The 16,097-nt window shown below is 31.8% G+C and overlaps 1 protein-coding gene across 1 annotated transcript in view; it reads left to right on the top strand.

The window, feature by feature from the left end:
• LOC106684423 (nose resistant to fluoxetine protein 6) overlaps positions 1-16,097 on the top strand; it is a 53,858-nt gene that overhangs the window by 32,480 nt on the left and 5,281 nt on the right. The window contains exons 2-6 of the mRNA XM_014426502.2: positions 8,332-8,520; positions 8,677-8,903; positions 9,384-9,601; positions 11,532-11,620; positions 11,720-11,901. Of these exons, the coding sequence (XP_014281988.1) occupies positions 8,332-8,520; positions 8,677-8,903; positions 9,384-9,601; positions 11,532-11,620; positions 11,720-11,901 (905 nt within the window). The remainder of the gene's footprint in view (positions 1-8,331; positions 8,521-8,676; positions 8,904-9,383; positions 9,602-11,531; positions 11,621-11,719; positions 11,902-16,097) is intronic.

Genomic DNA, 16,097 nt, shown 5'->3' on the forward strand with positions numbered 1-16,097 from the left:
TAATATTTTAAACGAATTTTCTATTAAGGAATTAGCTTATTAATAGATCAAATTAATTGCTAAGACCAATGCGTAAATTTTTTAATGTTCCGCTTTGCTCTTGACATTCATTAAACGGTATGTTGGCTCTGACACACTTGAAAACTGGAATAGGCGCTGACATACCGCAGATAGCGGACAACAGAAGGTCGACCTTAAAATGAATTTCCTTATATAATAAAATGGAAAAAAAAAAAACTTACGAATCGGCATTCCTAAAAGAATACGATAACTTCGAACTATGATTCATACGTTTCATTAATCCGGGAACATCGTTGAGACGTAAACTTTAGTTATTTAGGTAAACTAAAATACTTGGGAATGAAATTTGGAAAAAAAAATAGATCATTAATTTTTTTTTTTGAAATCTCAATAAAAAGTTTTATTAGAATTTATTTCAAAATAATCAATATTATAATTTTCATAGTTTTTTATATTATAAAAAAATAAAACTATTAAAACATGTTTAATATTTTATAAATGACCTTATTTTCATATATGACCATGTAATTGAAGAAACTTTTAATAACATGGACAAATCAATACGTTATGGTAGCAAATGAAGGTGTGTCCTAAATTTTAGAAGAAATATGAGAACAAGTTAATGCTAAAGACTCAATGAAACACTGCGAGGTACGGATGAGATATTAAAATATACAAAATATTTATGAAATTTATAAGCTCCTAACATTATTTATTTTATTTCAACTATGTAGATGAAATGGTAATGAGTTCATTGCATCTACTGCAAATACAACTACTAGCTTGTTTTATACTGTAATCTTATTAACCAGCAGTTTTAATAGCAATAAATATTGATTTATTAATCTAATATATGGTAAAATATGATTAATATTAGGTATTTTAATAACTTCAATACAGTTTATTGATATTTTTTTATTTCATTATTAGTAACACAAACTTCAATGATCCACTTTCACTCTCAACTTTTTATTTTAAAAAACTTACAGCGATTAAATTTCAGTTAATAAATTTTCAACGAGACAACCTTAATCATTGAATTCTCATAATTCATTAAATCGTATTTTTTGCAGACTAATTGCCCATGTCTTATATAAACCACATAATTTCAATACAGAATTCTTCAAAAATTGTTTTTCCTTTTCTATTAACCTCATTTACAGTATCAAACACTTTCCTGATGAATTGTTAAAAATAATAGATTAGAATTTAATCACCAGTGATGCGGGGAGAGGGATGCGCTGGGATCTTTTGGGCTCTGCTCTACCCCTCACACATGGGGGATAGAGTGGGCTCAGGGATCCTCAGGTCGATTGTGTAAATATTGTATATTAGAGTGTAAATGTGGCTAGATACTATATTATTTTATTTATTTATTTTTTATACAGATAGTTTGATTATGTTCATTTTGTTTAACTTTCTGTTTATTCTTCTGTTTGTATATATTTTAAGAGAGTGTTTTTTTTTTTCTTTTTTATTCATTTATTTAATTTATTATATTTTATTTAAATATGTATGAGATCATTCATCACTATTACCTATTGCCCACAACTGTGTGGCAGATTGTAATATCTATCAATAAATAAAAAGTAGTAAGAAGAAAAAAAAAAAAAGAATTTAACCAACACCTATGCTGGATATTACTTCGAAGGTTGGCGCAGAACAGATTGGCGCTAGGCCTCAATTGTCATATAGTTCTTGTGGCTTTATAAATGTCTTTATTTAATAATATCGATGTATAAATAATTTAAATTTTTAACAAGGGGTAATTAAACGCAACACTTGGCATTCATGACTTTGAAGTATCTATTTTTGCGGATCAATCCATGCCAAGTGGTTCAATAGTGGTCCTTTTTTGAATTTACTTAATATTTTGTGTATTGATTCCTCCATATTTCTGGCGATAAAAACGGAGATTTTTTTCCATTTTTCTTCAGTTATGCTTAATTTCAGTGAATTCATGCATTTGCGGTTCAATGTAACATTGAAATAATACTTTCCGAAATATATCATTTCATAATTGGGTGACATTATTAAAGAAAGAAACAATTTCGGAATCAACGTGTAAGCAATAAGATCTTAGTGCCACCAAACTTGCCACAAATGTTCCAGGGGTGAATCTATCAGGTGGTAAGGTGCCAAATGTCACGAGCCTAGGCCTAAAGGGGTTATTGGGGGGGGTCCAAAAATTGGACATTATTTTTTTTATGTTAACATACCAAGTTCGAAAAAAAAATACCTATGTACTTCGCAATTTGAAATTAATGAATTAAGAAAGGAAGTGATATTGAGTCTCTCTTTATATTTGACACATCTAAACATACGTCTGTTACGTAGAGGGCATCAACTTGGCTGCCATCATACTTACACCAATGGTTGTTTTTATTATTTTCTTTTTTATAATGAATTCAACTCCTTTTTTTTTTCGAATGTTTTCGAGGCTAGTGAGGAAATATATAAATGTTTCATTTGTTTACATCCTCAGTCAAATTATGTAATATTCATGAATCAAAATATACAAAAACTTTTAATGATCTAAGGAATATATTTTACGGGGTAAAAATGTACTTCACATTTTCCTCATTCCAATCCCACGCATCCCATTTTGCAAAGATTTATAAACATCACATACTAATAAAACATCCAGATCACTCATCAATAGTGGGTTCATTTATTTTTTTTATTTTTATGACATTTTAAATTTTTTTTTATTTTCTAAAGAAATACATAATCTAAATGCAAAGTAAAGGTCAGTTCACTCCACATTATAGTCAACCCAAAGGTGACTTTTATTATGAGCTAATGGTTGTAAATATTCAGTTTATGATTGAAGGATTTATTCTAAGCAGGTGCTCAAAAATTGATTTATTTCCTCCTCCAAATGCCCTTCTAGATAATAATAATAATAATAATTTTTCTTTTATTATTTGTTTATGGGACAACCCACGTACAAATATAGTTGGCCTGTAAAGTAAATAATTTAATAATCCTTGTGATATTAATTAAATAATAATAACAACAATCTAAAAACTATTAGATTATTATGTAAGCTAATAACAAAACATTATATCTAAATGATGAACTAAAAATCATTTATATAAGCTAAGAATTTATAAATTAAATAATAATAACAGTCTATAAAATTATTATACAAGCTAATAACAGATGGTATACCCAAACTGGGATTTCAACATTACAGTAAAAAAACAAAAACGACATTGGAGTGAAAAAAACAAAATCTAAGACAAAAACGACATTACTTAATTAATATTACTACTTATACTTAATATTACATTACTTACTTAAAAACAAGACAAAAAAGGACATACTTACTTGATGAAATAAAAGAATCAAAAACTATACATCTTATTGTGGGTGTCCTATTCTAAGTATAAGGCTTTGCGTTACATATATAAAAAGAAGTTTAAGATCTGATTGTGAGCGTGCTAACAAAAATTTATACAATTGGTTTTGGTTAGTGTCGCTTAACTTCGGGATTTATATGCGGGGCAGTTTGTTAAAAAATGGAAACAATCCTCCAGTGCCGTTCCATCTTAAGCTAGACATAGCTTCGGTGGATCCAAAATATATTTAGGTGGACCGACACTTTGAGTAATGTGCCCTTCTAGATATGTAATCGTTAATTTTTCGATAACATACAATTCAAAATATATCTATCCCACATCATATATTATTTATGATTCTTACAAAAGAAATGTAATCATGATTATTTTTTTTTTTATTGAAACCTATCGTGCGCCGATCCACATACTGTCTAATCCTTTGCGAATCTACATACATTGTATAAGTCAATCCTACGACATGGTCCAATAAACATACAAAGGTAAGACGACCTCTGGAGGAACGTCTCATCAAAGGAGCATCCGTGTCACTGCTCTGGATTCTTTCGCATGTGGAATTCTGGAGAAGTAAAAGTGATGTTAGCCTAGCCAAAAAAGACTCCTAGATGTCATGCCTCACGCACCGATTAGTTTTTTTTTGTAGCTAGAATTAGAATTTTTAGAAGCTAGAAAGATACTCATTAGAGTATCTCTGGAAGATGGCCCCAAGAAAATTTACCAACTACTTGCAGAACGGACATGGAGGTATGGGCAGCCTTTACCCGTCCAAGCGTTCGCATTGCATCTGATACCAGCCTGGCTTTGTTTGCCGCTTTTAGCTGAATCCCCGGCTATGATTGGGTCTCCATCTATTTATGATCCGAGTGAGAGATGATTTTTGCCGTTCATGTTCATAATGTACATAAATGCTGGTCATGTTTGTAATGTAGTGCATCTAGCCTTACATGTCCTTACCTCGAGAACATAAATATTATGGCGAAAGAGTTATGCTCGAAAAAAAAAATCATTTTACTTATCTTAAAGTCTTTAACAAGGTAACATCAAACGTGGATTTAAATTGGTGATTCCATCAAGCTCAAATTAAATAAATACCTATTTAAGATAGATATTTATTCAGCCACCTCTGACCAGTAGACAGCCCTCTTATACTCCTTGAAATGATCCATGAGTGAAATTGTTGCAAATTTTTTGTACAGGGTCTTCTTAGAAATATCTTAGAATATTTATGTGTCCTAGTCTTTCTTCGATAGACCCTCACTTTGCTGCATACAGCTGCCTTAATTCACCTTCTACCATTACTGAAGTCTCACCATAAGGTCCAATAGGTACATGTTCGGAGTGCTTCCAGATATGGTTGGTGATAGTTCGTAAGTCGATAGTATCGATAGTCGTCACTTTCGAAAAACTTATTGAGTAATTGTACCATCGAAGACATTGGTGTCGTTACAATTTTTCACAAAAGTCTTGAAAAATAAAAATAAATTGTTAATTACTATCAAATTATTTAGTGAAGAATATTAAATAAAAATTGGGAAATGTTTTAATTAAAATAAAAATTCTAGTAATCTTGATAAACTGTAAGACGTTTTGCTTGTTAAAACTTCAATTTGAACTTGCAGATTAAGCAATAATTGAATTATTATTATTTTGTGAAGTTAAAAAAAAAGTTTCAGAAATCTCCTTCCAATTTCAATGCCATTTTTTAAGAAGTCCTATAGTACTCTCACTATCACCAAGCTGCTGATTCACAGCTTATTAATAATAGAGGACATGAGTCGATGAGAGTGTTATGTGAGATTTTTGGAAGAAAGAAGAAGATTTTGTCTTATATTTGAATAATAAAATTTATGATACAACAATGTAAAAAAGGAAGGTTATGCATGTATAAAAAAGAAAAAGTAGATGTAAACAATGCTATTATATATGCATATAAATAAAGACTATTATAAGTATTATCCGATATTAACCCAAATTCGAACCTTTTTCACGACATGCTTCCCCTTACTGTATATTTCATAAGTAGGTAAGTGAAACTAAAAATTAAAAAAAATACTAAAATAAAACAATATATTTTATATAGTGTAGTATATAAGCTATTTTTTTATATATGTGTATAAATAAGGACATATCAGAACATTTGGAAATAGAAACAAATAACAAAACCACAAAAAAAATTAATCTCTCAACAAAATTTAACTGAGGATATAGTCAGTTCAGTCAATAACATGGTAACATCAAATGTGCATTTGCCGTATCCTATCTAAAGTATCTCATCTACATATTATGTGATCAGCAGTTTCATGCTCTACACAGCAAAATTTGAAAACTGGTGATTCAATGAAGCTCAAATTAAATAGGTATTTATTCAGCCAACTCTGACCAGTAGACAACCCTCTTATACTCCTTGAAGTGATCCATTAGTGAAATTTTTGCAAATTTTTTGTACAGGGTTCTCTTAAGAAATTAAATAAAATGGAAATTAATAAATTTTCGCTGTCTCTCACTTTCACTCTCTCTTTCTCTCTCTCTCTCTCTATATATATATATATATATATAAGTTTGAATAAGTGTAGTATCGAACTTAATCTTTAACCTCACATGTTAACATTGTAGATATCCATATAAAGTATATTTATTTCGACAATAAGTAGAAACCAAGTTGACATTCAGTGTTCTCTATCACCTTCCCACTTTCCCCCTTTCTCCTTTTTTTGGGGGGGGGGGTTTCGACCAGTCACAATATAACTTATATACACACACAACATTGTAACTGAGGTCACAGACAAATAAGTTATTCAGGATATGATTAACGCTAAGAATTGTTATCCGATTCGTCGATATTTAATCATAGATTCCCTTTGCGTCCTCCCATTCCCATGTCTTCCTCTTCCTCAATCAAAGTCAGCTGCTTGCCGTTCGACTCATTCTGGTCACACGCACGAGTTCGATGGCAAGCTGAATTGGTAAATAAAGTATTGCATTTTCGGCTATTGATAAACTACATTTATAAAGAAAATTTACAAAAAGTAAAAAAAAAAAATTCAAATATTAAGGTACATGAGGATAATTTGTACAGAACGTCACTATCATTAATAATTTTAATCGACAGATTTTCAAATTTTTTTTTTTTTAATAGATGTATATTTCTAAATGATTAATTAAATTAGGTTTTTTTTTTGTTTTTATTTCAAACCATAGAATCAGAAATACATTCCTAAAGCACTTTTACACCCTTAGTTAAATTTGTAAAACGTATCTCACCATCAGTTGTTTGGGCTTCAACTTAATCGTTACCATAGCAAGTCTTTTTTTTTACTTACAACCGTTTTCCTATCATGCTTAGTAACATAACACCTTGAATATTTCCAAGCTTCTTCATAATAACTAAGTACAACACTGAAAACCGTAATACAAAAAAAAAACAGAAAGTCGTGTATTTTGTTGCGTATATCGCACGGTTAAGGGGTAAAATTGGAATTACTCCAAACTGCCTGTGACAGCAGTCACGCACTGGTGCTGGATTGCCCTAAGCGTTGCCTAAGCGCTGCCTCAAGCGTCAAACAAACGATTGACATGGAATCCTCATACAAGAATGAAAAGACAGGAGACTGCTCGTCGATTCCGACTACTACAGCATTAACTAGATAAACGGTCCAAACTTCCAATCTATTACAAAAGACTGATCTACATGACTAAGAAGGCCTATCTGGAAATACAGAGTTGAGCTATGGGGCTTCACTAAGCCATCGAATTCCTCCCGAATCCAATCCTTACAGTCCAAAATCCTTCGTAAAATCCTTAATGGTCCTTACTTTATCACCAATCAAATCATCCATCAGGACCTCAATGTCCCATATGTTGCCGATTTGGCCAGAACCAGATTCCAATAATTCCATGATAAACTGCCCAACCACTCAAACAAACCTTTTCTAACCTGGCTTCTCCTTCATTACCTAATAATCCTCCTAGGCGTCTGAAAAGAAAATGGCCTCGAGATCTTCTCTAAAAATGTTTTTGGAGTTCTATCAATGGGTAGATTCTCCACATTTTTGTAGCATGTCATTATATCGCTTACAGAAAATTTACTTGATGTATATATATTTATACAGTTGTATATAGCAATAAATTATTTTTTAAAAAATTACAAACACACAGTGCATTCCAGCATTTAATTTGCACTGTTTTCTTTTTCTACATAAGATTATTGTTCCTGCATTTTTATTTTATTTTTTACCTCGATAAGGGTGCCGCAAAATGTTTTTATCCAAAAAAGGGTGACCTGCATTGATTTAATTCCAAGAAGAGTGCCGCGGCGAAAACTGCTTGAAAGCCGTTGGTCCATGGTAGGCTTCAATACGTGAAGTTTTCATACATTTTTATAATCTATCTAGGAATTTTTTGTATATGCTGCGAATTTTCCGATAAATGCACTGCTGTGCAACAGGTAAACGCCCAAGTTATTGACTTCAATAACTTTGACAACAATTGACACCACTTCTGACTTTTGGTTTTCAAGCATTTTACAGATGGGTGTAGACGACAGTCAAGGTGCATCTTACCAAAATCAGCACTATCCTCTTCTTACTTCAAGTAAGGTACCCAAAGGAAGGGTTCGTAAACCCCCTCCTCGGTTAGATGAATCCAGAGGGTGGTAAATTCTTAGACAAAATTTCGTTTTCAGGTTAAATAAAAAATTTAAAGTTTCTACTGATGTACCTAAATTCATTCAAGTAAATGAGTTGATATTTATTTCGACATATTGCCAGAAATACTATTATAAATTTTTACCTAAGGCTTACAAGTGGAACGTTTTTCTCATAATATGCATGCATATATATTTCTCTTTGAGAGAAACTCAAAGAGTTTAAATATTTTTTGTTAATTACTCTTTTTAATTGGGACCATTATGTATATAATAACATAGGTGCTTAATAAGTATATTTCATAGTTTCAGGAGATAAATTACAAAATAATTCATGGCCTGTGAACGACGAAAGCAGTGTTCGTTGGGTTTCCCAATTGATGCCTCTAGCTATGTCCACCTTCTACCCATGGTCGAGTAAAAATGAAATTTGCACGTTTCAAGGATTGCTTTACAAGCAGCACCTTAGCAATTTGACTTTATGGGCTGTACAAAGTAAGTTAGAAAGCCTGTTATTATATTTACCATTTGTAATTGAAAACACATAAACTGATTTTTTTTAAAAAGTGTTACATACCTTTTTTGGACAATAAGCAATAATAAAAATTAGTTTACATGAGAATATAAGTAATTTATTTCATATAATTACAGTGCTAGACTCTTCAGTTATGGCGGAATCAGGCATTGTCAGTGGTAGCGATTACAATTTCGGAAATTACGACCAATGTGTTAAAATTCATGTGCAAGAGTATAACATGTACGGTAAGCATTGCTTGGCTAACCTGCACTTTGCACCTCGTTACTTTAACGACACAGAGGACAATTCTTTGCTTTACAAATCTCCTGGGCCCTTCAGTTCTGTTTGGGAGAAGGTCAAGGTATTTCAAGTTTTTTTTTTATTTATTATTTATGCCTGCATATTTAAGTATGCAAAAAAAGGCATTTACTTTTATAAAAAAAAATGTATTCACGCATGTAATTATTTTGTATAGATTGGGTATTTCTATATATATTATTTCATTATACATATTATATCAACCACAACCCAGTAAATAACAAACTTCTAATACAAGAAACTTATAGAAAGGCGACCATGAACTGTCAAGCTTTTTCAAGATCTTAAACAATTCAAGGGTACTTTCGTACTTGGACGGACATAGTTCAGAATTAAACTGATATTGAATATATACAATATTATATTATTATATATGCCCAGTTTCATATTTTATCATTCACTGCCCTTAAATAATATATGATTCTACGACTTCTAATTGTATTTCTAATCATATCTTACATCTATTCATGTTTTGTTAGATTTTTCTGCTAATATATGTGTTGTTTTTTTTGTGTGTTTTTAGAGAGTGAAAGATCCTAGAATAAAACATAGGGACAATTTTTACTGGTCCGTTTGTATACCGTCGGGTTGCGATCATACGGACTTAGAAGAGTCTTTGCGAAGTGCAATTACACCCTTATTTGAGAAGAGTAACATATCCGTCAACGTAACTGTGGACAAATTCAACTGCGAGGAAGAAAATCCATCGGTGAAGCTGACTTCTGGAACTCTGGCCTACCTGTAGGTTATCATAGGAAACTACTTCTATACATGGTGCATTGTCAATATCACAAGTGCCCGAGTTATTAAAAAATTAAATTAAACATTGGCGCGACAGAACATGCAGGTCCAAGGCCTCGCGCGATGTACTTGAAAAATACATAGCGCGTTTCATGAAGTGGTTTTCATAGGGTGTGAGTTCGTCACTCCCACGCCTATTTTTGTGAGTACCACCCATTGGCTAACAGGCCTCACAAATGCCCGGGGGGAAGCTGTGAGTGAGTATTATATAATAATATGCTTGAAAAAATCCTGGATAGGGCCGGGGACTCGATCTCGCAACCTCTGAGTTGGCAGACAGGCGCGTTACCACACTGCTACCGTCACCTCAAATTGCGCAAGTACATCTAAAGCGTTAATTTTTATATTAAAATTTTTTTTATTTTACTGTAAGGTATTTTTTTTTCGTTGTAAGTAACCTTCAGAAAATAAGTTATTGGAATAAAAGTGTAGCATGCCAAAACATTGGCAATCGCATAATAAATCCTGTTTGCAGAAAGATTTGCAAGTACTGTGTGGGAGGAAAACATAAAAAAAAATGTTTTAATCACATGTCTCGAATTTCTCGTGGGTTCAGGTGATAATACTAATTATAGGTAGTATTATAAACAATAGGAGAATATGCCAAGCACTAGAAAACAGTTTCCATCTATATTAAGAACGTTGAAAAAATTAATGCTGATTAATACTATTATTAATTATCTAGTATTAATTTTATATACTTTCAAGAATCAATATATTTCAGACTTGATAGTTCCAATAGGCCACCACTGCCTGGAACTAATTCGTGAACAAAACCCCTCAGAATACACGTAAAATTTAAATTGTAAAAGTTGATAATTGTTAACCAAATATTTTAAAGTAGAAAAGGGTGACACATAGAGTTTATAAAAAAAATTTAAACATTCTTTTAAAATGTTGTCCCAAAGACCGGATAAATTAAAATTCACACAGATAACACAGAGAGTATCTATTTTTTTTGTTACCTTTATAGAGTTATAATATTATTATTTAATATTTAAATCGTTATCTGATTAAAATTCATGGTTTTCTGATATCAATCACCGCTTCGATCCAATGCCACTTTGTAATCAACTTGACAATCGGCAACATAAATAGATATAAAAAAATAAATTACTGAGAAAATGGCTCTTTGTTTCATAGGCTTTATTATAACCAATACTTTATACTCTTATTCCCTCTTTTCACTACATTTATTCTCTCATATTCGAGACAGCGAATATATAATATAAAGGTATATTAATGGGGCCATTTCCGAACTCCCACTCCCCATTTGAAAGTGGACCAGACAGGAAACAAACCAAAATTTGATGTAGTTTTTTTGTTTGTGGAATAGGTGGATTAGTAACACATTATATTGTGTTAGAAGATAAAACAAAAACTATAGGTACTGGTACTGGTGAAGGATCTAAGTCAGGCGAGCGAGCTTAGAAGTCCTTTCTGCCAATCCCTGATATTCAACCAGGGGTTGCCGCCATGTTCTAATCAGAGTTGAAATCAGTTTCATTATGTTCATCTTGTCTATTCTTTTGTTTGTATATATTTTAAGAGAGTTTTTTATTATTATTTTTTTTTTTATTTTTTTTTTATTTTTATTTTAGTATGTATGAGATCATAAGAGTTGAAATCAACATTCATTTCCTCCAAAAAGTTAATATTAATTTCCCCAGAGGGGAATCGAACACACACCGTTCCGAACCGAGTACTTCCCGCGCTCACCAATGACTGCCAGCTGTATTAACGATGTTGTTAAACATAATTAATTCGTATCCTCAATATTCTGATTAGTAGATAAAAAATCATGTTTTCTATTTTTTTACTTCTTTTTTTTTTTATTCAAGTATACTCTCATTTTTTTTTAATGTTACAGATTCACAATGGCTGGTTTTATTCTCTTGACTTTTATTGCCACACTATTGCACCACTTCGTGTACAAAAACGAAGAGAAAGAAATCAAAGGTAATATTTTTCACCTCGAGATATTAGTTGAATTGCTACAGTATTCATTACCAATCATGTGTATTTTGTTAACACTGTTAATTTTTATTACTTTTGTAGATAACTTGTTATTGTCTTTTTCGTTACTCAAGAATTTTCCGGCGTTGTTTGAACCAGAAAAAAAACAAGAATTGCAGTTTATAAGTGGGATCAAAGTTCTATCAATGTTTTGTATTATCTACGGACATAGGATGTTGATAAGTTACGCTTTTCCCGTGTTAAATGCTGAGGATCATGAACAGGTAGTGTGATTTTTAGTTTTTAATTTAAGGCTAAAAATTTAATCTGACTTCATTAAAATTATAAATAATAAGCTCATAACATAGATCAAAAACAATTTTTTTGTTTTTGTTTATCGTCTAACAATTAAATTTTAATTCTATGCATCCAATAAAAACCAAAACCTTCCTTGTTACCTATCAAGGTTACTTTTTATTGATATTATACATATAGAAAAATATTTCAGATTTTAAGCAAAATTAGTGCATTTTTTTAATTGTTAATAAATAACTTCAAAACCTGACGCCTCATAACTTGGAAATTCATCTTTAGTTCCAACACAGTTTGCGACCATTTCTTTTCAAGATATATATTAGCTCTTCAAACATTGACTGTTACGTGAACTGAGAGCCTCAGTGAAATACTTTCTTCTTGCCAGGTAGAATATGCGCTGGGAAAATTATTTTTGGGTTGAAAAGATTAATTACATAAAAATGTTTGAAGTCTATATTTAACAAATAAATTGTATACATTATAAACAAAGAAAGTTTAATGAATATATATGCAAACGAAACGAAAGAATTGTAAAACAAATTAATCTTATGCATTAATAAAAAAGGAAAAATAACTTAATACTTATAAAACACTTAAACTAATTTTATAATAAAGAACAAAAGAAAACTGTCGATGAATGTGCCTTGAGAAAATGTGCGTAAATGTTTATATCTAATCTCACCAGTGATAGTTGGGAGGTTCTGAAAGCACGCAGAATAGCGGCCCATGTGTGAGAGAAGTGGCTTGGCCAAAAGTCTACCATGGAGCCTGCGAAGCTGCGGGGAAAACGAAAACTGCAAAACTATGCCGTCATTTCTTTCCCTTCAAAAAATCGCACCGCTTTTGTTTACAATCACATGTTTTCTTTTTAGTAAACAAATGTCTTATAGCCAAAAGAAATTGATTTCACAAATTTACTAAACTAAAATAAAATAAATAAAAATTACAACATTTTTAATTTAATCTTGTTTCAACATTGACCATTTTCCCTGTAAAGTTGAAAAATGTAATTTTCTAATATTTTGTGTACAATCCAAAATCCTACGTAAAATCCTTGATGCTCCTTATTACGTTACAAATAAACTCACAAAGACCTTAACATCCCATTCGTTGCAGATTTGGCCCAAAACAGATATGCGTCTTTTCATTCCAAACTCCTTAACCAGCCTAACCCATTAATTCTTAATCTTTCATCCTCAACAATACCTGATAATCCTCCGAGGCGTCTGAAAAGAAGATGGCCACGGGACCTTCTAATTTAAATTAATGTTTGAAGTACCACCAATGGCTGGTTCCTTCCCAAGATTTTCAAGTGTATATGAAACATACAACATATTTACTTATTGTATTATTTTGTACAGTTGTAAATAACATTAAATAAATAAATAAAAAAATCTATTATTTTGTGAAAAATTATCAAAAATATTCGTTCAACGAGAACGATCATTTAAAATGAATTTAATGTAACTTTCGTTTCAGCAAATAAGAGAAGTTTAAGGATCAATAATTCCCCAAAAATGACTGTTAACCAAAAATATTAACACGCAGAATATGAGAGAAAAAGTATGAAACAAAAAAAATGGATAAGTTGTAATTATTATTATTATTTTTTTTTTTTATTAAATTCTGATGACAGGAATAAATATAAAATCCAAACCGGCTATGTGAAATAAGTTAATTTTATTTTATATACAACTTAATACAAATTTATTAATTACCATTTCGACTAGTTTTTAAGTTTTAAGCACAATAATATCTTCGTGTTCTATGCACCCAATTTCCATTTTATACTTATCATTTTTAATCGTATTGTTTACCACACTCCTACGCCGGAAAGGTTAAAACTTTATAATACAAATATTTAGTGATTCGTAATTTCCATAAGTTTTTTTTTTTAATATTAGTATAAACTCCATATTTTTTATTTTCTCGTTTTTTTTTTTTTAAATATATGAGATAAACCAACGTTTAGGTGAATACCTTCGGCTTCAGAGCACTCTTGTACAACAAATTGTTTCTATATCGCAAATCCGCATAGCTCCCTATATCGAATTCATACAATTTTATTTCGTCATGTTTAAAAAACAAAGACAAAATAAAAGGGAAACTACTTAGACTACCTTCCTTTGTCACACTTCTAAAGTAAAAGCTAATTAAATTCACTTCAAATCCGTTTAAATGATTGCTCTCGTAGGAGAGTATAGGGATGATATAAGAGACATTTTTTTAGTTTATGGAGAACTCTTCAATGTTTGTAGAAATGTTATTGCGAGCTATTTTGTCAGACTCGTGGTTGTATAGTTATTTAGCAACACTTGAAAAAAAGTGCTCGCCTATTTCACATAAAATCTCTAGTTCCTACAAATCCTAAATGTATATGGTTAAATCATTATTTCTCTAATTAGCTACGTAAAAGAAATTAAACCTTGACATTAACGTAATTAATTAACTGACATTAAGTAATGAAAACACGCCGTTTTTAATTTCAGGCGATTATGGCATCGACATCGACCAACTACTCGCTATAATTGTCTGTTTGAAAAGTAAGATAAGTAAGGCTACCATGGAGGGCGAGAGTGGAGGGTTTCATGCCGTTTTTCAATTTCAGGCGCTTTTCAAATATTGCTCGATTTAACTATCTTAAAGTTTCCTCTTCCCTAGTTAGTTAGTTTCCTCTTAGCTAGTTCTAAGCTAATATTTCAAAACTGATATAGGATCGTCGCTCCCCGGGGGTCATAGAGGGGCGAGTTCGGCTAGGAAGGAGTGATTTTTTTGTGATATGATCTCCACTTGAGATTGTGACATGTCGTACATCGATGAACCTACTCGCTATAATTATCTATTTAAAAAGTCAGATTAGTAAAGCTACCACGGAGGGCGGGAGTGGATAGTTACTCAAAATTCATGTCGACCACTGTAATTAGGTGTGGTTATTCTCAATAGAATAAGAGTATACTAATATCTATAGTTCATGGAAAACCCGAGTATACTTAAATAGTTACTGGTGTATAAAACCAATTTTGGTAGTAGATTTTTTTTAGACAAATCATTTAAGCGATCCTGGATAAAAAGGTATAACCCAATCCTGGGGCAAATGATAACCTACTCTTAGAATAGCTGGCACCGTGGTTGGTAGTGGACACCAGCAGTTGACTACCGCTTTAAGGAAAACAAACGAGCCATTTTATTTCCCTTAATTAAATTTTCGTTGACACTGCTCGGGAATCTGTTGTTTTCCAACACGACTCAAGATGTATATGCAGTACACTTTTCTCCCTGTACCCGTCATGTAGGATGTATAGATAGCTAGTAACCTGTGTAGCAACCAATCGCGTTGAAAAACACCTTATGTATGTCGTCATTTTCCAACTTCCCAGCCTCCACCGCAACTCCGCAGTCCTCATCATCACGAATATACGAAATTATACTGTCACTTTAACAGTTATTACTGTACATAATGATAAATTGAAATAAAAGGTAAACTTTAAGCGAATACTTTATGGAGTGAAGTTTACATCCTGCGAAAAATTTACGACAAATTCCCGTAAAACTCGTCAATATTCCTGTCGATTCATCTCTCCAGCTAACTTACCTAATGAACGTGCATTGTAATGCCTTTTGATGTAGAGGACCTCATCTCTTTAATTGGTGCAAGTGTTAATAATACACAGACTTCTCGACAACTTCCTTACTGCAAATATTTATTTATCTACAGGTAACCAACCGATTCTAACTATGGTGGAAGGCTCAAGTTTTAATTCCGTGGGACCGCCGCGAAATAAAAGCCATCCCAGGTCGCATGCGAACCAGCGCCACTGTAGTTACGAGACAGCTCAGGAGACCTACTTAACATTTTATAAGCACATTCCCTGACCTTATTACACCAGGAAAATGTATGTGAATTTGACCTTTTTCTAAACATTTTTGGAATACTTACCTCTATAGCGTTTTAAAGCAATTTCGATTATAATGTCCTCATTAAATAATGTTTTACCAAAATGTTTTGAGGTTTAAGGTTGGTTCTCAAATCTCAATTTACCCATATTTTCAGGTTTTAGAATTATTGGGGGATGTCACCTCCCCTCAGGGTAAACAGGTGTGTCCAACTAAGGAAATTCTTGGATCTACCACTAGACTTTAGCCATGTTATAATTACTGCAGTGTG

Source organism: Halyomorpha halys, unplaced genomic scaffold, assembly GCF_000696795.3.
Source record: "Halyomorpha halys isolate HHAL.00 unplaced genomic scaffold, Hhal_1.1 Scaffold580.1, whole genome shotgun sequence".
Lineage (NCBI taxonomy): Eukaryota > Metazoa > Arthropoda > Insecta > Hemiptera > Pentatomidae > Halyomorpha > Halyomorpha halys.